Source organism: Vidua chalybeata, chromosome 1 (genome assembly GCF_026979565.1).
Source record: "Vidua chalybeata isolate OUT-0048 chromosome 1, bVidCha1 merged haplotype, whole genome shotgun sequence".
NCBI classification, from domain to species: domain Eukaryota; kingdom Metazoa; phylum Chordata; class Aves; order Passeriformes; family Viduidae; genus Vidua; species Vidua chalybeata.
This window is the reverse complement of record NC_071530.1, coordinates 149151796-149176160: the sequence shown is the minus strand read 5'-3', so window position 1 is coordinate 149176160 and position 24365 is coordinate 149151796. Positions and strand designations below refer to the sequence as shown.

At 45.2% G+C, this 24365-nt stretch overlaps 1 protein-coding gene and 1 long non-coding RNA gene across 3 annotated transcripts in view; both read left to right on the top strand.

Moving 5' to 3' along the window:
• The window catches only part of SLC45A4 (solute carrier family 45 member 4), a 62527-nt gene extending 43535 nt beyond the window's left edge, over window positions 1-18992 (top strand). For both annotated transcript variants that reach the window (XM_053943211.1, XM_053943218.1), the window contains exons 3-8: window positions 6721-6909; window positions 9294-9473; window positions 9585-10660; window positions 10760-10859; window positions 11856-12067; window positions 12931-18992. In XM_053943211.1, the coding sequence (XP_053799186.1) occupies window positions 6721-6909; window positions 9294-9473; window positions 9585-10660; window positions 10760-10859; window positions 11856-12067; window positions 12931-13293 (2120 nt within the window). In that variant the 3' untranslated portion in view covers window positions 13294-18992. The remainder of the gene's footprint in view (window positions 1-6720; window positions 6910-9293; window positions 9474-9584; window positions 10661-10759; window positions 10860-11855; window positions 12068-12930) is intronic.
• Window positions 18993-23191: 4199 nt separating this feature from the next.
• Window positions 23192-24254, top strand: LOC128792797 (uncharacterized). Its single transcript, XR_008432563.1, has 2 exons — window positions 23192-23618; window positions 23855-24254. It is a non-coding gene; the product is annotated as an uncharacterized LOC128792797 (long non-coding RNA).
• The last annotated feature ends 111 nt before the right edge of the window (window positions 24255-24365 follow it).

The window sequence follows — 24365 nt, the reverse complement described above, 5'->3', positions numbered from 1 at the left end:
CTCAGAACACCAGTCAGGCCTATTCCAGTGCATTGGTTCAACATATGTTGGCTCAGGTTATGGTTTCTCTTGGCAGCTCAGGGTCCCACTCTAAGCCATTAAAAGTTCTAAAATCTGAAGGGAGATAGCAAGAAGCAAAGAATATATGGTCAAAGTTTCATGGTGTCAAAACAGGCATTGCAGCTGGTTTGCAGTTTCTCTGGGAGACACAAATGTGTGGCAAGTCTGTATTTTCATTTTAAATATAAGGGAATGCATATGTGGCTGAATTTATGAAATTGTTCTGAAACCCCTGCTCCTCATATAGATCATTCAAAGCTAAACTGCTTCAGTTTGCAGTGGTTCCTATAAGTTTTATGTATAAGATGAAAAACAAATACCAGAATTCAAACTTTTCCACAGCTTTTTGACAAGGATTCGTTCTGCTTGGTGCACTCCTTAAAAATAGTCTAAACAAAGCAGATTGTATAAGCAATGCAGTTTTAAACAGATCAATGTGAAATATTTTTAGCAGCACGCAGTATTTTATACAAGGATGAAATTGTGGAATAGAAAGCATTTGCAGAGCATGACAGCTTCTTGTGTTCATTCAGAAATTTGTATGGTGTTTATTTAAAGTGTATAAACAAATCTCTAGGTGATGATTTCTAACAAATGAAAATAGGGCCATAGCATCCTATTCCCATATCAGATCTTATTGTTAAGCTTATAAAGAACTATTTTTCCCCCAATAGAACTTATCAAAAAGAGATTTTGAATAGAAACTGCTGCATGTGACTTAATCTTTCTTCCATGTAACTTGTGACCTCACGCAGCCCTTAGACTGATGGTGACACAGTGAGCATTTCCTGTGAACCGTGAGCAGTGCTGGTCCCACTATTGTTGGGCACTTTTTTTGTCTGGGAAAAAACAAACCCTTATTTACTAGAAGCCAGTGTCCTGTTTGTTTGTAGCTGGCTGGGAAATGCCATATTACAAGGGTCTCAGTGGCAGTCGCCGTTCCTAACAGAAGCTGTTGTTGTGTTTTGCTCTTTTTCTCACTGATTTGTATGAGACTTCTGAGTCTGCCTTGTGACCTGCTCCACATTCAGTTCACGCCACAAATACTAACCTTGTTTATCCAATATGTTTTTTCCCTCCTCGGTGTTTCCTCAGATTAGCTGTCAGTAAAAGGCTAAATAATAATCCTCCAGTTATTATTCCTCCCCCGTGAGGCCACCAGGCTGCTTTTCCAAGTTGCTGGATGGTGGTTTGCTGTAAGAGCTGCTACCTGGCAAGGCAAGTGTGGAGGTGGAAAATTACAGACAAAATAAAGGAACAGCATTAAACTGGTAATGGGATGCAGCTGCTTTGGCCTTTGAGCCTGCATGTGTATCTCAGCAGCCTTTGGTAAAGGCATATGCTGTGTGGAACCACTCTTGGCCATACAAAATCAGTCCCAGCTGAGCTGTGGCCTGTTCTAGGGGAATACAGCAGCTCTCAGCAGTTGGGACATTTCACTTCTGGCTGCAAGAGGTTGTGGACAGGGTGTCAAATGGATGACAATCTCATGGCTGTGCTGCCTTGAAATCCAGTCCAAGCCAGCATCCGTGCATCTGTTGTGCACGTCAGAGACTGGATGCTGCAGGGCTGCTGGCCCAGCACGTAACCATAGCCAAGTTTATTTAAAATACCCCCCCCAGCTGAGTCCTTGCCACTGATGGGGGCGTCAGAAGGAACTTCTTGGTGTCAAAACATTCCTCTGTCTCTACATTTCTGCTTATTGTTGTCTTTCCTGCCTCAGCTGCCTTCTGAACTGTCTTCCCATTTAAAAATATTGCATAAAATGGTGACATTCTGTAGGTTTAGCAGCATACATATACGGAGTAAGGAACCATTAGGATATGCAGTTACTTCCCTTATCTTTGTAACACCCTTGCAGACAGAACTTTTATAAAGTTTCATATTTGGAGCTCATTCTTGTGAGCCAGAAAACTTCTGGAAGACTTAGGGGGGTTTCTGTTGTTTAAACACAGACACACACACATATACACACACAATTTCGTAAAGTATTTCTATTTTGAGTCCTTTTTTTTTTTTTTTTTTTTTTTTTTCTTTTCCTGCCAAATCACACACGCCAACCTAAATACACATATCATGTATGCAGATATTCAAGATACTAAAACCAGAACAGCCTCTTTTAAGGGAAGAATAGTATTTCAGGGTTGGAGTTCTCCTTGTCTGGCTGGAATGTTCTCATTTATATAAAAATGTCTAGCACTAAAGCAAGGTACTGTTGAAATGATGAAGGTTCTGCAGACTCTGCCAGCATGAAGGGTGAATTTTTTAGGAAGAGCATCTGTGAGGTACCTTTTGAAGTCTCACTTCATGGGACAGTGGAGGTTGTGCTCAGTGCCTCAGAAAGCTCTTTCCTGGAAAACTCCTGGTAGAACATGGCTGTGAGCTTTAAAAAAGTCTGATCTCCCAGCAACAATGCTGAGCACAGACATCAGAGATGACACCTAAATCTGTACAGAGAAAGAAGACTCTTCTGGGCACTACAGTGCTTCAGAGTTTTGGTTCACTGGGCAGACTGAGTTTATCAATTACACATATCAACTTTCAGATCTAGAAAGCAAACACAAAAGGAAACTGGATAATTCACTTTCCTTCCCATTGCTACAATGATTGCTCTGTCTGCCTGTGTTGCTCCGGTGAGGAGTCTGTCAGGTTGAGGAGAAAATTCTCCCAACAGCAGATTAATTTTTTCCTGTACTGCTTTTAGTTTTGATGTGCACCCACTTCCCACCAGGAGTCTTCTCTAACCCCACTCAGTTGTTTTCCACTTGAGTAACCAACTACATTCTGTTGTGACAAACTCACAGTTTACATACTTAAGTAAAGCCATACACATCACTTAATAAATGGTAACAGTTTGGAATTCTGCATAACTGTATGTAAAACACACATGATGACTTGATAAACTGCTGGCTTAGTCGTGGAATGCAATTTATCAGGGCCCTGGCATTTAGCTTATGGAAGCAGTCCCTTGGCATGGCTTCTCCAGCAAGAGAGAAAGCAGGTTGTGCTCATGTCAGTGATTCTTGCCATTACCCAATCTATGGGAATGGCTTGTGTTTCACTTGAAAGTTATCCCTTTCCTGTTTACTTGGGGGAGCACTCAAAGCTTTTTAGAAATTCTTCCATTTTTCTTGGCATAGGGCTATTAATTCTTGTATAGATTTTTATCATGGCCTCTTTTTCTAAAGATAGATATTTTGGCTGCTAATGAGTAGTTCAATAAAAAAAAAATCAAAGTGGTTTTTCGAAAAAAGAATATTGAAACATAATGTTCTTGGGGTTTCAAGTGTTCTTTTTACCCTTCCATAAAAGCTACATCCATGGCTCTGTTCTGAAATCACTGAGATTCATGTCTTCTGCAAAGTAAGCCATTTTCACTGTAAATATTTAGATTTAGGCTTTTATTTATAGTACTTAGATGTTAGGAAGATCACCCTTTGCTATAAGTAAAAATAAATTCTTCTCAAGAAAGCATTTCAGTCTCTCTCCTCTGACTCACACATGGAAAGATAAAACTCATTAATTTTAGTCATGCATCAAAGGTTGGGTAAAAAACCTTTTTTCCTTCCTTTTATTGACCTGTAAAATCAAACCAGACCTTAATCTGATTTTGAGTTATTACATGCAAAGTTGATCTTGAAAGTACTTGAAGTCAGGTACTGAAGTTTTTTAAATAATTTTAGGACATTTTTATGACAGTTAGCTGTGGCTGTAAAGCATTAAAAACACCTATCCGTCCAGTTTGGAAATGTGCAGGTTTTACAGTTGAAGGAGAAATATTTGTAAACAGATTTTAGTTCTCTGCAGAAATAATTTCAAATCATCCTTTCAAATGGTTTGTGAGTTTCCAGAACTTTTTTTTTTGTTAAGACACCACAGAGAAGTGTCATTGCAGACTGGAGACAAAGTGGTGGCCTCAAAGACAGAGGGACAGTGAACTGTGCCGACCCTTGGTGTCCCTGATTTACACTTCTATTGCCTGTCCCTGATCTATCAGTGTTTCCTTGTTGTTTCTGCTCACAGTCTCCATGAAAACGAATTGTTTGTCTCAATGGATGTTGGATTATTAAAAGAGAATCTCTTTGTGTCCCTTTTACTTAAATATGTCTATTTGATTGTTTATTCACATATGTGATGAGGCTTGTTAGGCTGATGACAGAGCTCTTGCCAGCCTTCACCTCTGTGTTTATTTAATGGCTCACTATGATTTACTGCAAAACCGCCCAGTGTCTCACAAGTGTTTACTGATGGATGAGCTCGATTGAGACGTCCCAGCTCATAACTCACAAGTCACAACATAATTCAGAAAAGAAATGTCTGCTTTCAACACACAGCCTTTGTGCAGTGAAACACCATAAAGTTATTCCAGATGTTGGTGATCACTGCAGTAAAGATCCATGACATTGGTTGAGCTGCAGCCTCTCACTGTGTTTGAAGCAGACTCTGCAGGGACTTGGCCTCACACAGTAGCAATGTTGGGTGCTTAACCACTGCTCCCAGGATAGCTCTGTGAAGGCTAAATGGGATGAGTATTTACACATTGCCATTTCTTCTGTGTGCTGCAGAAAAATCATTCACCCTAAATGAATCATGCCCAGCCTTTAGTTTCACTTGCCTTGAAGTAAATGTTTCCTCTTCCCCATCATTAAGCCAGCTCAGGCACTGATAAGTGTCAACATCTTGGAGCAGGTGAGGTGTCAGTTAAACAAGAGGTGCCTGAACCTGCTTGTGTGCTTGGGAAGCTGTTGAACCTGGTGAAGTTAAAGGGAGTGTTAAAAGACAGGGGGATGGAAGTTTTCCTTGCACTTCTGCTTGAATTGCTGGCTTCCTGACTTGCATCTTTGATGAGGATAGTGTTCATGAAGAGAAGCTGGATGGTGCAAATAAATGCTGCAGTCTGGAGGCACTGTGGCTTCTTGAACAAGAGCTTTGGGTCTAATATGCAAACACACACAGAGTTATGTCTCAGCTAATAATTCCATGTCAGCCAAGACATCACCAAACAGCAGGAAAAGCTAAGCAGGAGATAGTGATTTGAATCATGATGTGAACATGGTGCCACCTGTACAAACAGCCCTTTCCTAAGGATCTAAATCCTGTGCAAAAGGAATCAACAGTTCCATGGTAAGTACTGATGTGGAGTATTGGCCTCACTGCAGGCCTGCAGCTGCCTGTAACAAGGAAAGGTGGCTGAACCATGATGCCATTCCCTGTGGCACACAAGGTTCATGGCAAACACAGGTTGGGAAGTTTCAGCAGGGGCAGGTCCCTTCTAATAACTCTGGACTCATCAGGGCAGCTGTCACTGTTAGCTTGTTCATTAGCCAAATTTGAGTCAAATCACACAGACCTTGGCCTCAGACCTGGATTTTGAATCCTAATGATGAAATTGATTATTTATGCCAAAAAATGGTTTGTTTTCCACAATATAATCTCTGTATCACCACAGAGTGTGCAACACTCTTGGGAAAATCTGATATGTCTCATGGAAGAAGTCAGTGTTGTTAGTCAAGATTTGGTGCTACTTTAAACAGCAGCAGATTAGACTTCCAAATTTGCATCAGAGGCTATTTTGGGCAGGGATTGGTATAATCCTGCTTGGTAATGGATGCCTCAGCGTGCTGAACGGGGAGCACAAGGTACAGGTTGATCTCGCCAGCAAAGGTCAGTGCTGCTCGCACTCACCAAATATGGATTTGGATAATAAATGGTTTTCCTTCCTGGGATAAAGACACTGAGTTTTTCTGTCTTGGCATCAGTTGGACTGCAAGAAATAGATTGTTTTGTTTTTAACGTCATTCTAAGAACCGTGTCCGAGTGTTACCTGCCCTGTGCTGATAAACGAGTGGGAGGCAGGTCCCAGAGGAGCCGGCGTGGCTGCTGCTGTGGCCAGTCTGCCATCTGCAGGCCACTGCTCCGTGCTGGGCATGTGGAGAGCAGGGCTTGGAAACTCTTTCTTCTCCAGAAATTATTATTTCTAGCAAGTTGTTGTTTTCTAGTAAGTGCTATGCAGTAGATTTTAAGTTTTTCCCATCTGATCCTATAAATAGTCATCTCTGTTCTTCAAGAAAGCAAAGTGGGGATGAGCAAACCTTAGATTTATCTAAGCTGATGAATAATTGCGAATTGTTGTTTTTATTGTCTGTTGTTCATTTTTGTAAGTAAACATTTTTGTGCTTAGAAATGGGACATTTCATAAGACATTCAAATTCTATCCTTCACTCTCAGTCCATTAAATCTTTAATAACCCTTTTGTGGGGGTGGTCTTAGGTGGAAGCAGCACCGCTGTAATGTTCAATTTTGAATCTTAAAAGCTTTGTTGAGCAGGGGATCTGTGTATGACAGCCAGGCAGCTTCCAAGCACCCCAAAATCTTTGGTTTTATGTTCCACAAATCAATAGAGGGCTCAGTAGCAGAAATACTCCAATTGTTACCTTCTTATTGCCCGGGTATTTGAAAGGTAAACAATCTGTGCTTTCCTTAGCTGTTTTTTAACCATTGCTAAAGAATCTTAAATGAGTTTTTAAGCTGGGAGAGAATTCACTGTAGATAAATTACCTTCAATTTACCATTTTCAATACTGTAACAAAACTTTATGTATAGAGTGAAATGTTTGGTGTGTACCACATAAACTTTCTGTCATTTTTGTCTTCGTTTTAGGTCTTCCTGAACAATACTACAGCCTCACTTGGTTCCTCAGCCCTATCCTGGGCTTGATCTTCACTCCACTCATAGGTTCGGCCAGTGACCGCTGCACACTGAGCTGGGGCCGCCGGCGGCCTTTTATCCTTGCTCTCTGCATTGGTGTCCTCTTTGGAGTTGCACTTTTCCTTAATGGCTCTGTGATAGGTAAATAACAAGGAAATCCCCTACATGCATCCCCTGCTAATGTACCTGCTTTGGGATCTTAATACAGGAAGTAAAGATAATGTTCTGCACTGGGTTTACCTCATATTTAATGTTAAAATCATTAGAAATCTCCACAGCCCTGCACTTGAGCTCTGTCCATCTTGCCTGCTATTATTTGAACTCAGAGTTACAGCACTGTGCTGAGCATTGTGCAATGCTAGCTGTAACTGGTATTAATAACAATGTTATTAATACAATGGTTGCCAGCATAATGTTTGCACTCGCTGAGACGAATTTGGTCAATCCTTGACATGGGAAAATTGTAGCAACCTGTTCACAGGGAAATGTTTCCTGTTGTGATCCATTTTCCCTTTAATGCATATCTGGCAACACATCCTGTTTCCAGCATTATTTCAAAAATTATCTTTTCACTTTTTCTTGTGCTTTTCTTAGACCCGGTATTGAAAAAGTCCAGAACACAGTTAATATTTGTTTATCAAAAACTATGTGGGAAAATAATTTTTCCTGAGCCCCCATCAAAGCTGGTAAAAATAGTTTCCCTTGAACATAGTTTACTACAAATTTAATCTACAATCTCTTTGTAAATTTATTGTAGGAGAGGTGACAGCAAGTACGTTTAGGAAAATGTTTACAAAATGATTGGACTGATGCAAACAAAAGGAACTTAGCACCTAATAACATCCCCTTGACTCTCTTTTTTGGGGTTAGATGCACTTCTATTGTGAAACAGGTCTACTAATTGAGGGAAATGAGTGGAATGTTACCTTGGCTCAGACTGTTAAAGGCATACTGGAATGCCATATGATTGGCTTCAATTCTCTGCAAACTCCAGTGGACAAACTGTTCAAGTAGATAACATTTAGTTTGTGCTTTTTAAATTTATCCAAAACAATAAATATTATTTATTTGAATTGTTATCATATGGCATTGTCCTAGGGTGACTGTATGGTTTGATATCAATTGTATTTAGTTGTCATCAATTGTGTTTAGTTGTTGTGTCTCCAAGACTTATTCCTCTTCCTCCAGATGTTTGCAAGATGTTAGACTGCAACCCTCTTACAAGATTTTCAGTGATTAGAAGCTCTCAGTTCCATACAGTAGTTTAGATCAGAAGCAATTGATACTGGCAAGCAAACCTCAGGCTCAGTTTATAGGCTGATTTTGAAGCCTTCTAATAAATCAGCACAAAATATTGTCAATTTTTCTTCTTCACTTTCCTATCCTCAGTCTCCAGTTACTTGCAATCCTAATTGCAGTTTGGGACAACAGGAGATGCTGCAAAAACTGTATCAGACCCTCTTTCGTAACGTGGCCTCTGGCAGTAGGAGTCATAAAGAGGGGAACCAGTCGTGATACAGCCATGTCCCAGGAGAACACCTTACCCAACTCCTCTTCTCTCCTGCCCTGTTCAGGTTTCCAGCAGTTGTAAAGCAGTGTTGGTGTTTTCTGCTGTAGGGTTCAGCTGAATGTAGAACACTTATAAACTTCTTTAGCCTTCAAAAGGCTTGGTATAATTGAGGATTCAATATGCAGGAATCAGCTCTTGAGATTTAGATGATTTTTGGTGGCTTAGCCAGTTCATCTCCTTCCACAGACATTTTAATCAGTTACACTAATGGTTTTATCAGCCAGCATGTGTAACTTCTAAATCTCTGTGATTCGAGTAATTCATGCTTTTGTCACTGGTTCATCTCATGACAAATTATCCAGCTCTGCACTAATGCTGCCTTTCTACTCTGTAGACAAAAAGCATTTCATCTCATGCTGTCAACAGGAGCTGACTGATGCTTTTTGCAATGCAAAATAATCCATGTTGCTTCATCCTTAAAAGTTTTGCTTATAAAAAGTGATCTAGAAAATAAGAATGTTTAAGAAAAGGAAAGGAAAGAGAGCAATGAAGGGGTTAGATTTCATTTTATCCCGGTGTCCTGCAACTACTGCACATTAAGCATTGTGTGAGGAATGCTGTCAGCAGTGCAGTTACCTGTGGATGTATCTGACAGATGGAATATGTCATTTTGGATGCTCCCCTCTCCCACCATGGCTGTCTTTTATAAAAACAGCCTTCAGCATCTGATGGAAAATACATGGGAGGAATACAAATAATATTCAGTGCTCCCAGAGGTTTAAGAGATGCTTTATAAAATAACATTTTGATAAATGTCAGTCTTAAGAACATAAAAACCATCCGTGTCCCAGGCCTTCCATGATGCTGTGCCAAAGAGCTGAAATTGCCATTTTGCTCCATAAAGAAGTGTTTGCAGTGAACATGTTGGCCACCTCTCTCTCAAGGTGTTAAGCTTTTCTTAGGAGTTTGCCCTTTTTAAATGAGATGCTCAGGTACCTCTCCCATTTCTCCCCAGGTCTGGCTATTGGTGATGTCCCAGACAAGCAGCCCATTGGAATAGTTCTCACAGTGCTTGGGGTTGTGGTGTTGGACTTCTGCGCCGATGCAACCGAAGGGCCAATTCGGGCCTATTTGTTGGATGTGGTGGACAGTGAAGAACAAGACATGGCCCTGAACATCCATGCATTTTCAGCTGGTAGGGAGTTAGCTGAGATGTTTTTGGCAGCTGTTCAGTCTTCCCGAAGACCAGGTTGTGGCTGAATTGATTTTTCCTGAACTCACTTCTCATTTTTATTTTGTTCCACAGGTCTTGGAGGAGCAATTGGTTATATGTTAGGAGGGCTGGACTGGACACAGACCTTCTTGGGTAGCATTTTTAAATCTCAAGAGCAAGTCCTTTTTTTCTTTGCAGCCATTATTTTCTCTGTCTCCGTTGCTCTCCACCTTTTTAGCATTGAAGAAGAGCAATATAACCCTCAGCAGGACAGGATCGATGATGAAGGAGACACACTTTCCAGTGCCAAATTCAGTGGCAGTCTCCCCCCTCTGAATCGGCTGAATGTAATTAGTGAGGAAGAGCCGTATGGAGCTTCCATGTTCCATGATGAGGTTCAGTCGGAGCATGACCTCAATATGGAGTTCCTTGAGGTGAACATTGTGAGAAGCAAGAGTGATTCAGTTCTGCACATGCCTGATGCCACATTGGAAATTGAATCGGAGCTGCTTTTCCTGCATGACATCGAACCCTCCATTTTTCAGGATGCTTCATATCCAAACACTCCCCACAACACGAGCCAGGAGATCATGAAGTCCAAGCTCAACCACCTGTCTGCTTTCCTCAGGGAGAATGAGAAGGAGGAGGAAATGTTGCTTGATAATCGTTTAAATGAAGATAAAGTCCCAAACATCAACGGCTCCCTACCAAAAGAGTTCCTCAACGGCCACGCCAGAATAGGCATGAAGCAATCCAGCACTTCCAACTCCATGCGGCGGCGCAGGCACATGTTCTACCGGCAGCCGTCCTACACCTTCTCGTACTACGGCAAGATCGGCTCCCACCGGTACCGCTTCCGCCGGGCCAACGCCATCGTCCTGATCAAGTCCTCGCGCAGCATGAACGACATCTACGACATGCAGAAACGGCAGCGGCAGCGCTGCCGGCACCGCAACCAGAGCGGCACCACCAACTCCAGCGGGGACACGGAGAGCGAAGAGGGCGAGACCGAAACCACCGTCAGACTCTTGTGGCTGTCGATGCTAAAGATGCCCAAGGAGCTGCTGAGGCTGTGCGTCTGCCACCTCCTGACTTGGTTTTCCATCATTGCTGAAGCTGTGTTCTATACGGATTTCATGGGACAAGTCATCTTCCAGGGCGATCCCAAGGTAGGAGAGCAGTTCCCATGGGCAGACCTGCTCAGAGTCCCTCCTTTCTGAGATGTGCTCAGTACAACAAAGTGGTGTTGCTGTTTGTGTCTGTTGCAGGCCCCTTCGAACTCAACTGAGCTGCATGCCTACAATGCTGGGGTTCAGATGGGATGCTGGGGGCTGGTGATTTATGCTGCTACTGCTGCTGTTTGTTCAGGTAAGAGACTGTGCAGTCACACAGTGGAATGCACCTCATGCATGTATTTCTAAGGTAAAACTGAATCATGGAATATTTGAGATGAAAGGGACCCACAAAGATCATCCAACTCCTTGCCGTCCTGAAATAGTGTTGCTTCAGTTGGCATCCACCTCCTTGTTTGAAGTAAAGGATATTTTGGAAAAGCATTTCTTGTGGTCATAAGGGGAAGGGCTTCTTTAAGAATCAATATTAAAAAGGTCCTCCACATGTAGAGGTGGAAATATGACCAAATGGTTAATTGGCAGAAAGCACAAAATGAAATCAAAAGATCTTGAGTGGCATTTAACAAGCCTTCAGGAAACTAAAATCATGCTTGGTAGAAGATTTAAGCATATGCAAGAGGGTTCCTGCAAAGACTGTTTTTAAATCAAAATTATAAATATGTATTTCTGAAAGTCATTCTGCAGATAATTTGCGCTCGCAATAGACTCTGAAATGGAGAGTTTTTGCCAAAGGTAAATTCTGCCTGTTGCAGCACATAGCAGGCATGTCTGCTCAGCTCAGTACTGTGGGGACGGGGTCTTTCTGAAGCAGGAACACATCCTGTTCCCAGTGAGATCTGGGCTGTGCTGGTCAGACAGCCCAAATATGAGCATCCACCTCCTAAACAGGGTATAGAGCTGCCATGGCCACATCAATCCCCTAAAATTTTAGTGAGTAAACTGATATTTAAGGGGAAATGGTTTCAAACTGAAAAAAGTGGGTTTAGATTGGTTACTGGGGAAAAAATTCTTCCCTGTGAGGGTGGTGAGGCTCTGGCACAGGTTGCCAAGAGAAGCTGTGGTTGCCCCATCCCTGAAAGTGTTCAGGGCCAGGTTGGATGGGGCTTGGGGCAACCTGGGATAGTAGAAGGTGTCCATACCCATGGCAGGGGTGGTTGCAACTGGATAGTCTTTAAGGCCCCTTCCAACTCAAACCATTCTATGATTCCTTTTTTATCCTTTTTCTCTGCAGCCTTGTTGCAGAAATACTTGGACAACTACGACCTTAGCATAAAAGTGATCTACATCCTGGGCACGCTGGGTTTTTCCCTTGGCACTGCAGTGATGGCCATGTTCCCCAACGTGTACGTCACCATGATAATGATCAGCACGATGGGAATAGTCTCCATGAGCATCTCCTACTGCCCCTACGCACTTTTGGGACAATACCATGAGATAAAACAGGTGTGTGAAATATTTGGAGTATATATGTGAATCAAGGCAGAACATCCATGTTTCTCTTAAGATCACGGTGGCAAAATAGATTGGTTAAATCCCATTATTGAAGATACCTGCTTGGTTGGGATGTGTGCCAAAGCTTGAATGGATAGTAAATAGCAGGAGCTGGTGCTGAAATCAGATAGTCTTGGCATTGAACTGGCTCAGAGGGGGTCATGATTGCTTTTTCCTATGCTTTTCCTATAAAACAATCTGGGTGTGTATGGCAGATGAAGAGAAATTAAATTATTATTGGAGTGAATATGTACAATATATCTAGTTGTTATTCCTGTCTTGATGTGATATGGTAGTGTTACTCAGGTTTTTCACAGTCTTCAATTTTGAAGTGAGTCTGGAAATGCAGCTGTAATTTTGGGGATGCAAAAAGCAAAACAATTCTGCTGGAAACAAGGACAATTTTACTTCCCAACAGTGTCATTCCACTGTTCCATTTGGATTACAAATTACAGCAGGAACTTTTGTTACAAGTTTCTGAATTGCGATTGGGACAGAGATTCCTTTTTATGATCATAGAATTAATGTTTTATGTGACACCAAATATTTCATATAAAGTTATTCTTAGAAAACCTAATCTTGGAGGTGATGTGGACTAGAAGTGACCCTGTCAATACCTGCCTCGTCCTGCAGGGTCCTGAGGAGGCTGTTGATGAGCAGATAAGGAGGCTCTTGCTCTGGAGTTGTGTCATGGTGCTGCACAAAGATGATGTGAAGTTGACCATGGGGCTGAGAAATTTGAGGAAAGTTCTGGTGTTTAAGTATTGCTTTCATCCATAGTTTTATCTCCTACCACGTTTCTTGTCTTTTTGCAGTACATCCACCACAGCCCTGGGAACTCGAAGCGAGGGTTTGGCATCGACTGCGCCATCCTGTCGTGTCAGGTTTACATCTCCCAGATCCTGGTGGCCTCCGCGCTCGGCGGCGTGGTGGACATGGTCGGCACGGTCAGGGTCATCCCCATGGTGGCTTCAGTGGGATCCTTCCTGGGTTTTTTGACAGCGACTTTCTTGGTGATTTACCCTGAAGTCAATGAAGAGCCAAAGGAAGAGCCGAAGGGACTGGGTCCTCCAGAGACAGCCGAGGGCAGCGGCACGGGCGCGGAGAAGCCGACGGTGCTGAAGCTGACGCGCAAAGGAGCTGCGGCGGCGGAGCCGGAGGGCGAGTCAGCCGTGTGAGGCCGCCGAAGCTTGTTCACTCACATTCCAAGGAGTGAAGGTGCAGGATCAAGAACTTTTGTTGTGGTTTTTTTTTCCAGGAAAGCAAATTAGGACCTTCACTACTTCTAGCTAAAATTTGCAGAAGAAAAGGCAGTTTCGTGCAAAAATGTAAATGAAATTCTGTAGTCCTTCCTCTAGGTTTGAGCAGGTCGCTCTGATGCTAATTGCTTTCTCTACAACTTAGAAACGTCATTTCTGAACACTTTTTTATTAAGAATACATTTAGATTTCAAATAAGTTTTATTAATCTGCATGAGACTCACAGTGTATACAATTAGCAGTTAGAAAAATTAAGTTTTCAGCTGTTTTTAAACTAACAGAAAATGGAAGCTATCTCGACCTATAGTCTCTTGCCATTTTTTTGTCTAAACATTTCAGATTTCACTATGCTTAGACATCAATCGATTTTTTTCATGAGCACGATATTACTGGTCTGACAGCTACGTTAATTTTAGACTTCATGTTTTTGTTAGTGCAATTACTGCAGACTCCTTTTATTTGCAATTATTTTCAAGGAAAGAAAAGCAATTACTGCAGTTTCTAAGAAACTGCTGTGAATTCTTTTAGTCATACTATTCACAACCACTCCCAAATCTGCTGCTTGTAGGGAGAGGGTGACACTGGGTGCTGGATGTCAGCTGTAGTGGAAGGAGCAGCAGCTGGGAGAGGTGACCAGCACTCACAGGTTTCTTTATCACAAGTGCTGCATTTTTTGAATGTCGTTGGAATATGCTGTGACAATTTTTAGCTGAGAGTTTCACATGCTGGTGAATTCGGGGGTTTTCTCAGCATTTAAACCTGATCATCTCTGGATGAAGCTGCCGTGGAGAAAGGGCATCTCTGGGGTCAGCTCTGTGGGAGGGGGTGTGCGGATTCTCTTCCGTAGGGAAAGGAAGTCATTGATTAATTGCACTTTTTACAATCCTTTAACCTCCTGGCTGGGAATGCAGCAGCCGAGGTAAAGGCATGGGGTCAGTACAACAAGGAGAACCCAAGGCCTACCTCCGTCACTTTATGGCATAGTCTGGGTGTATAAAAATCTGTGTCAGAAACAGTTTTTAGGCCTTAAAATTCAAATGTTGCTGTTGCAGTCCCTGTGTTGGAGGAATTGCAGGCCAGAGCTCTTCTGAGCTGCCGTACCAATGTTGTCAGCACATCCTCCATGTCCCCTTCTGTGATTCAGGACACAGCTGCAGTGCAAAGATACTTTCCTGGAAAGAGGTTGAAAGAGTTATGCTAACTTGATTTAAAATAGGTTTGGATCATTATCCAGCAGCCATTTAAAGCAACTTTCGAAACTTGTGTTTCACAAACTTCCGATTGTCATTTGTAAGACATGTTTGTGATGCTGTTGACTCATTTTGGCTTGGGCCCCCTGGGCTGCCATCAATCCGTGTGCTGGACAGGCAAACACAGCACGGTGTGAGATTCCTGCTGCCTCAAACTCCTCCTCCAAGACTTGCAAATGCTTGTGTCAATCATGCTGCAAACCAGGCATTCAGACAAAGAAGCTATATTTCAATATGAAAAGCAGTTTTTAATGGATTACTTGAATTGTCAATGTTTTTGAGAAGTGGATGTTTGGATGTATTTGTAGGTGGCATCCGTGCGTTTCTCTGAAGGCTTCCAGTCAATGCCTATGACCTCTGCTATCAAGGGTGATAATGTTTTTAGGCTGGTGACATCACAGAGCACTGAAGTACATGTAATCACACAGGACTTAGGGGTTGTATTTGTTTTTCCAAGTGTCTTGAGGAAGTCTTTTTTTTTTTCTATGGTGAATATTCTTTCATGTAAAACATGTACTGTGAACTGTGTTCAGCCAGGGAAGCAATACTACTGAAGAGTGTGAGACCTTACTGAAGAAAGCAGTTGTGAGAAATTCTGCCGTGAATTTTATCATCTCAGTTACATTTAATATATTCTGGTGATGTTCATGTGTGAGAGACAAGTGTTGTGTTTCACCCTAGAACTGGCATTTGTGTAAGTTACACATTTGAAAGTTACACATTTGAAAGTGGCTTTAATATTTTCGTTTTGAAGCTCCTTTAAGATTCTGCTTTTGGTTAAATAACCTCTGTCAAGTAATCCTTATTTTAATCTCTACTACTGGAAAGGTTCTTCAACAGTTTAAAAACCTACATCTTCTGATTGGTGTCAGCCTTACCTTTTTTCCAAGGGTTCCACGGACCAGCATGGGTCAAATCTCCATTACTCCACATCGCACTTTCTAAGCCAAGATCTCTTTCACTGGACTGTCACACTGACCAAGTAGCTGCTCCCTCTGACTTCAGATCCCACAGAGGGAACATGAAACCATTTTGGGAGTGAGCTCACCCATGTTTATGGAGCCTTCTCAGCCAGAGAAGGGCAAGGAGGGAGGAAGGACCTTTCATTTTGAACCCAGAGGCTTCAAGCAAAGGCAGGGCAGGGCCAGTTTTGTCACAGACAGTGTTTGGCATGGCTTCATTTCTAAGAACTGGATGTTAAAATCTGTGTTTGGAGTTGTTCATGGGACTCATAATGCAGGAATATGCACACTGCCACAGCAGGAAGCTGATTTCACTCCCTGGTAAAGGCAAAGGAAATAATTATTCATTGTAAATGTGCTGAAGTTTTTGTAGTGTTGCCAGAAGAATTAACGTGGGGAGCCCCAGCCAAAGCGTCTCCTCCTGTCCTTGGGCCAGCCTGGGAATCCCCCACACTGGCTTCACCTGCTGAGGTCTCCCAAGGGCTTCTCCTTGGATGTGGAAGTTATCTTTCTAGCCCCAGCACTGCTCAGTGTAGAGTGGGCAATGATTTATTTCTTCATTTGTCCCTTACCTTATCTTTTCATACAGAAATGATTTTTTTTTTTGCCACAATTAAAGTAGTATAATTTTGTGTGTTTGTTGCAGAGCTTGTGGAAAGAGAAGTTTTAAGTGGCTTTTTTTGTTACTCCTGGTGACAACTAATTTTTTTTTTTTTTTTTTGTATTCCTGACTAGTTGAAGTCATTCCATTCGACCATCAGTTTAGTAGGACTAAGGTTTAGTGGTTCAGTTCTGTGTTGTTCAGTACTATAAACAATTTTAACATGTTCTGCTACAGTGATGTGTGACACAAGGCACTGCTGGTGCTCAGACCCTTGAGATGTTTCATGTGAGAGCAGAGAAGCGTTAACTTTCACCCCTCAGAAAGGCGCAGTGTGGGTTTGGCCCTGTTGGGTTATTCCACGAGTCCAGTGAGATCTGTGCTGTTTGTGGACTGCAATTTCAGACTCCAGAAGCAATAATTTCTTAGTTTCTCTTGGTTTCTCTTCCTGCTAGTCTGATGACTTTCATAGAGATTTATTGCCTAAATAGCCTTTTAATAACACAAATATGGTGTTTTGCTGGCGCTGGCTGTGAGTAGTTGTGGAAATACAGAGGTTGTTCATCATCAAGAGGGAGGAGGCCATTAAATCCAGCGGAGGTTTGTGCTCTTGAAACACCCAATGTCCTTTTCCCCTTTCATTTGGAGCCTTTTTCTAGGCTCTGAAACATTACCAGCACATCAATGCTAATGGTGGCACTCAGACCCCAGGATGGAACAGGCTGCATGAGGTTTTCCTCATAGGCAAGGACTGAGTCTTTCTTATCCCTTTCCCACCTGATCTGAACCCCCCAGTACTTGGAATGACAGCAGCAACCATGGTGCTTTTTGCCAGGTACCTCATTAAAACCTTGCTTCCATTGTTAAGAACATGTCCTCTACCCTTGGTCTGGGGTGAGCTTGGCTTCCTCCAGTGTCCACCACGAAAAGCAGGATTTTCCTGGCTGCCAGATCTCACAGCCATGCAGGTTGAGGTCACATCTTTGAGTAAAGGTAGAGAAAGTCACACTTTGTTGCTGGGAGAGCTGGGACATCTGGGCAGGAGGGAAGCGCAGGAGGCAGTTGCTGAGATTTGGGGGTTTTTAGGGATGTGTGTGTCTGTACCTCTGTGGTTTTGTACATTTCCAGACACACTGCTCGGGCCAAAATACCTTTGGTGGTTGTGTGTTGCTGTCACTGTACTCCACTATGTTTTCAACTGAGTTCTTCCAGTTCTTCCCTCATCCTAGTCCAATGCAAGACAAGCTCAGCTATAAATATGTATCCTATTTAAATGAACAAATGAACTCCTGCATGATACTCCAAGCACATGTAGCAGCTTTGGCATCTGAAGTGTCTGTTGTGAAAGAGAAGTTGGTTTTCTTTGCAGCTGTTTTGTCCTCGTTTCCTTTGAATAGGCCAAATAAATGTAATGGACACCAAATATTGCACAGAAATGTTATTGATGACTGTGTGGAATACCAAATTTTATTTTTCTTTGCAGAAACTTTATGGTTCCAGAGAGTCCTTTAGCTGTTTTCCTTCCTTAAAAGACAAAGCTGAACGTTTGTAAAGCACGTCACAATATGGTCATTTGGAAAAAAGTGGAGCTACCCAAAGTTTTCTCTTTGTCATGTTGCATCCAAAGGAGCTGCAGCAGCTCAAACACCAACTGGGGTTTGAATTTGAGGCTCAGCAGTTCAGAAACTGCCTTAGAAAACAAAAAAAAGGCTCAATTCCTTTTCCTGGCATGGCACTCACACACAGTGATCTGCTCATTAAGGAGTTCCAGGTTTTCCTGTTGTTTAAATTAAAATCACCTCCTGGAAAACCAATTTGGTTTGTTTCCTCAACCCAAGCAGCTTCACCTGAATTTCCACCTCAGCTTTCCTCGCCCCTGGGAGTACAAGGGGTGCCCAGGAGGGACAAATACATCCCCTTTTGCATCCCCCAGATGCAAAAGAGAGCATCTGCTGTAATTAAAGGGCTTTTGATGCCCTTGCAACCTGATCAAATTTTAAGGAAAATGCAGAGCATGGTTCAATTTGACCTGTTCTGGCATATTTATTTTTAAATTTGGAAGTTTGGGGTGAAGCTCTGGGAGCATTTAGTCAAACTCAGTGTCACCTTATTTACTGTGAACCTACTCAGTCCTTAGCGACAGCCAAATTGTAATAAATTACTCCAAAATCCAGACTTTTCTCTCAACAAATTGGCAGTTCCCAATGTGAATTTGTTTTGCCTGATGTAACATGAACACTAAGCCCTTTAAGTAGCCAAATGACCAGCTTATTTTAAATGCCTCGTATTACTAGAAAGCTGCATATAGGCATCTCATAGCGGGGAAAAAATTAAAAAAAAAAAAAAAAAAAAAAAGAAAAAAAGTGAATATTTAGTTCCTTTGTGAACTGGCCATATGACAACTACTTTTTTATCAACTTATTAAGTTGGGGCACTATAATAGCTCTTGCTGAGTTTAGCAATGTTTATAAGCATGTGTTAAACACATAATGTTGTTTTATGAGGAAAAAGGGATAAAGAAAAGTGATGTCACAGATGAATGTTTGAGTGCGTAGACGGCATAATGTATGTATGATTTTTATTTCTACACTGTTGAGCTTATTTTCTGTTTAAAGGTTAAAAAAATTGTTGCATGAGAACTGTTTTATTGTGTTCTGCACTTTCTGTTCTTTTTGTATAATCTTGATTTTTTTCATTTATGCATAGAAAATAAAAAAAAATCAGTTTAGAAATATTCTACTTCACGAGACATTGTGTTCCAATCTGTTGTTCCGAAGTTCAATCTTAATAAACATTTCAGTAAGAGTTGGTGGCTCGTGTCCCTGTGGTGTTTGTAGGGAAGGTGAGCAGAGGGACACCTGGTCCTTGAGCTGTGCAAAGCACATAACACTCACCTGCACCCCAGAGCTTTGTGAGTATTTCCGAAAATGCTACTGCCAAACGTTGCCTGACAAGAATGCAGGTGTTGCAATTCAGAGATGGTTCTAAACTCACCTGACGCTTGCAGGGTTCAGGTGTAACCCAGGAGATAGCACAGGTGGAGCAAAATGGGGATACCTGGGGCAGGTGTGTGTCCCCAGCTCCAGGCTCTGCTCTGACAAAGCGTGGTGGCTGTCACACAGAATCTGTCACCACTCATGCCATCACTAGGGTTGAAGAACTGAGGGTCTCCCCAATCCCCTCTTGAGTCTATGATTTAATAGCCACAAGCAGCTCCCAAAGAAATCAGTTCACATCCAAACTCATCAACCTCTCAGACCATTGCGAACAATAGGGTAAAGCTGGATGGAGCCAGATCACAAACACCAGCTGATGGGTAAACTTACAGTGAAGAGCTCATTTGTCCCATTTGATTTCTAGATTCCTTGACAGCTTTCATCTGTGATTCTTCCTAAAGGAAATTCCTCAGAACAGCTATCAGCAGTTCTGAGAAGTCAATGCCTGCCTGGGGTTTGGTTCATTTTTCATGGAATCATCACAGAATTGATTACACTGGAAAATACCTCAAGACTTGAGTCCAGCCTGTGACCAATCACCACCTTTGTTAAGTAGACCAGAGGATTGAGTGTCACATCCAGTCTTTCTTTAAACACCTCAAGGGACTCCACCACCTCCCTGGGCAGCTCCTCTCAGTGCTTGGCAACTCTTTCCATGGAGAAATTCTTCCTAATACTCAATCTAAACTTCCCCTGGTGCTAAATTGAAGCTATTTCAGCTTGTCCTCTTCACAGGATGGACTTGATGATCTCCAAGGTCCTTTCCAACCTAGCTGATTCTGTGATTCTATGCCTGTGAGTTAAGAGGAGGCCAACGTCCACATGGCTACAACCTCCTCTCAGGGAGTTGTAGAGAGGGACAAAGTCTCACCTGAGCCTCCTCTCCTCCACACTGAGACCCCACAGATGCCTCAGCTACTCCTCCCCGGGCTTGTGCTCCAGAGATTTCCCAGTGCCATTGCCTGTCCCCAGCCATGGTTCAGCAGTTCAATGACCATCTTGCCGTAAAGGGACAAAAACTAGAAACACCACTCAAGGAGTGGCCTCTCCAGTGCCCTGCACAGAGGGACAGCGACCCCCCTGATCCTGCTGGACACAGCAGTGCTGTCAGAGAAGGCCAGGAGACCACCCTCCCCTTTGCCCACTTTGGCACACACTGCCTCGCGTTTGGCCACTCTCAGCCAGCAACCCAGGGCCTTTCCTGCTGGGCAGATTTCCAGACACTCTGTCCTCAGCCTGGGCCACTGCAGGGGCTTCTTGGGACACAAGGGCAGGACCAAGACCTGGCTCTTCTTGAACCTCACCCTGCTGGCCTCACACCACCCAGCCAGCCTGTAGAGCCTTCCTAGCCTCCAGCACATTGACACTCCCACCTACCTTGTTCTCATCACAGATTTATTACTCAGGGTACCCTCCATGCCCTGGTCCACATCCACAGGACAGACACCAAACAGGACTGGGCCCAGGGGACACAGCTAGTGACCAGACACCCACTGGATGCGGCACCACTCCCCACCACTCTTTGGACGCGGCCATCCTGACAGTTCTTAACCCAGCAAAGAGTGCCCCTGCCTAAGCCCTGGGCTGACGGCTTTTCCAGGACTGTGCTGTGGGAGATGGAGTCAAAGGCTTTGCTCAAATCCAGGGAGATTCCGTGCCCTGCTTTGCCCTCAGGCCTGAGGCAGACCATCCACAGCCCGAGGGACATCAGGTTGCTCAGGCAGGACCTGCCTTTCCTAAACCCACACTCGCTGGCCTGATCCCTCAGCTGTCCTCTCTGGGCCCTGTGATCCCCCTCACGATGATCTGCTCCAGAGCCTTGCTGGGCCCCGAGGTCAGGCTGACAGGCCTGCAGTTCCCCGCATCCTCCCTGAGGCCCTTCTTGGGCATGGCTGTCACACTGCCACCTCCACTCATCTGGGACCTCCCCAACTGGCCAGGAATGAAGAAAACAAAGGATCGATGAGAGGCTTAACCAGCTCTTCCATGGGCTCCCTCCGCACCCTGGGGGACTCTGGGCCAGGCCCACAGACTTGGCAGTGTCTAAGTGGCTGCACAGGTCACTAAAGACTTCCCCCAGGGTTGCAGGGGGTCTGGTCTGCTCCCTGTCCCTGTGTGCCAGCCCAGGGGACCGCTGCTCCTCAGGATAACCCATCTGACTGTTGAAGGCCCAGGCAAAGAATGCATTCCGTAACTCAGCCATTTGCTTCATGCTTGTGACCATATTCCCCTCATCCTCACATCAGTTCAAGAGGGGTATTTTCCTTGGTGCTCCCGTGTTCCTAATCTTTTTTTAACAAAGACCTTTTATTTTCTTTAAAAGCAGTGGCCATTCTGATGATATTTCTGCCTTCTTTAAGGCTGGGACTTATGGTGGGCTAGGTGGGAATCGCACTTTGGCAAGGTACAGGCTTCTTTGGGGATGTTTAGGGCCGGATCACAAAAGGTGGGACAAGAGAGCTGCAGGTCAATGAGAGAAGAGCAAGTGTAGTCAAATCGAGGGGCAAGGGCCTGAAGAAGGCCATTGTGACCAGGGCCACCGGCATGGAAACCGCCAGGCCCCGGGGGCCATGGGCAGCCATGCCCAGCAGGCCTTTGTGACCCGCGGGGACCTCGTGCCCAGAGACCATTGTGAAGTGGGTCCATGTTGTGATGTTTTGGGCTACCTCACCCTGCAGTGGCCACTCCCAGGAGAGCAGCTCTCTGAGGAGGCAGCAGCTTCTCTGGAGGCAGCAGCTCCCCTGAGTGTTTCTGGCAAGGAACACTGAAGATGTGGAAGCAGCAGGAGGCGAATGCCCACGGGCGGCCCCGTCAGGGGCAGCCACTGCTGTACAAACGGCATGGGCCAGCAGCAGGGCAGGGCCATGGCCTGCCACCCGTGCAAGCCGCACGTGGTGCGCCGCTCTGCGCTGCGACCCAGACATCTTGGAAGCACCTGGAGCGCTCTGAGGAGCTCATCGAGGTGCAGTTAGGGCATGGGGACACTACTTGCAGTGACCTCTTTAAAGATCTGGGCCCATATCTGCGGGAGAACAGGTCCACCTTGAGAACTCCCAAGTGGTTAAGTGCCCGCCAGGAGACGCAGGGAATTCGTTGGCCAGCCAAGCAAACTGCGAGGTGCAAGCGGCCGTGCCCGGGGGATGAGGCGGCTTTGGTGCGTCGTTTGCGTAAAAAGAGGGAGGAGCTGGAGCAGCTGGAAGACAAAGTGTATGAAGAGATGTTTAGAGCCGTCTTCTCCTCCCTGGACAACAAAGAAAACCCCACGAGCTCCAGGAGCAACCTCACGGATCCACCAAGCCCCGTCCTGGAGCCTGCCGCAGGCCATTTGGAGAGGCACAGTGCAGCCTGCATGACCAAAGATGCCGCAGGAGAGACACCACAGCACTCGGAGCCTGTGTCCCTTGACCAGTTGTTGGCCGAGCTGAGCCCTGTCTCTCATGACTCGCTGTCCTGCGACACTCTTGTAAAGGAGCTCCTGGAAAACTGGGAGCAAGAGGAGCTCCCTGACACAGAAGCAGCAGGACAGAGGGACAGAGAGCCAGAGAGTGCCTTGTTTCTCCCACGGCAAGAGAAAGAAGGAGGTGTCCTCAGGGACGCCTCAAGTCTCACACTGGAACTTGTTGCAGGCTCCCAGGGCCTGCACAGCATTTCGGGCTTGACCAAGGCCTCAGCAGGAGAGACAGACACAGAGACGGCACCTCCTGACCGGCTGGCAGAACTGTGCTCTGCGTCTGCTGATGAACCGTCCTGCGATGCTTTTCTAAACAAGCTCCTGGAAAAGTGGGAGGAAGGAAAGCTCCTTGGCAGAGCAGCAGCAGGAGAGAGGGACAGCGAGGCAGAGAGCCCGTTGTCTCTCACACCAGAAGAAGAAGAAGAAGACGAAGAGGCAGCACCTTCTTCTGAGGAGAGCGATCCCTGCGGCAAGGGGCACAGCGAGCTTCTCCCCAGGGTGCTGCCCGAAGAGGCAAAGGGGTTTGCGGTTTGCGCCGCGCCTGCCGATGCCGCGGATGAGGCCGACGCGGCAGGCACGGAGGCTGGCCGCGCCCAGGCCGCCCCTGCCCAGGAAAAGCCCTGCGGGGATGAGCCGCCGGCAGGAGCTTGCCCGGCGCCTGCCCAGCCCCTGGCCCGCAGCGTTCCTGCCTGCCCCGCTGGCAGCGCAGCCGTCCCGCAGCCCCCGGCCCCACGGCGATGGCGCTTCACGGCCAAGAGGGCCCGGCGGGCTCTGCGCCGCCTTTTCTCCTGCAGCTGCCTCAGGGGGCAGCCGGAGGAATGAGCCCGGGACCAGCACCAGGGCGTTCAGCAAAGATGCCGGCTCGCCCTGAGGATGCCCAGCTCCCAGGGGCAGCGGCAGGTCCCTGAGGCAACGACACCAGGGAGGTGAAAAGACTGGATGCACCGATGGGTGAATGATGCTCAAGGCAAACACTTGCCAAAGGTAGGTGCTGCTGCCTGCCCCTGCCCTTCATCCCAAGCCACCAGCAAGGCAGCCTGGTCGGGAAAGGATGACAGCACTGCCTTGTAGAGTCCCACAGGAGCTGACTTAAGACCCGGGCTGCATTTTCAGGGTGCATCCCCAACCTGCCCCACACTGCATTCAGAGCTGAGAAATGCTCCTTGCGCCTCAGCATTGCATGTAAATGAAGGCAAACCTATTCTCTCTTCACATGGCAGATAGGAAAATGCCTCCCTGGATACCAACAACAACACAGCCTGGAGAAAGGTGTTAACACTGGATGAGCGACCCGGGGTCCTCACGTCGAGAGGAACCACCGGGACCCCAGTGCAGAGAAGCATAGAGTGAGGGAAGACCAACGGGACGCTGCTGGAGCCAAGCTTCTTGGCCTGTTCAATCTCTTCCTCACCTCACCCCAGCCTTGCTCTTCCCCATGCCTCACCCCCCTCAACTTTTCTCCAGCCCACCACATCCCACCCCAGATCTTGCCATGACCAGCCCCTCTATTTGCACCCCAACCACCCTGCAGTTCCCCCTCTTTCCTTCTCACCCTCCTCTTTCCTATCCCTTTCTGTACCCCACATTGGCAGTGAAATAAATCTCTGTTGTTGATTTGGATAGATGGTCTTGTTGGCAACTGAATTCAGGCAGAGGCATCTCTCAATAAGCACATCTCAACACGGCCACACATCTGCACAAAGCACTTGAGGTATGGCCTCCCCAGTGCCC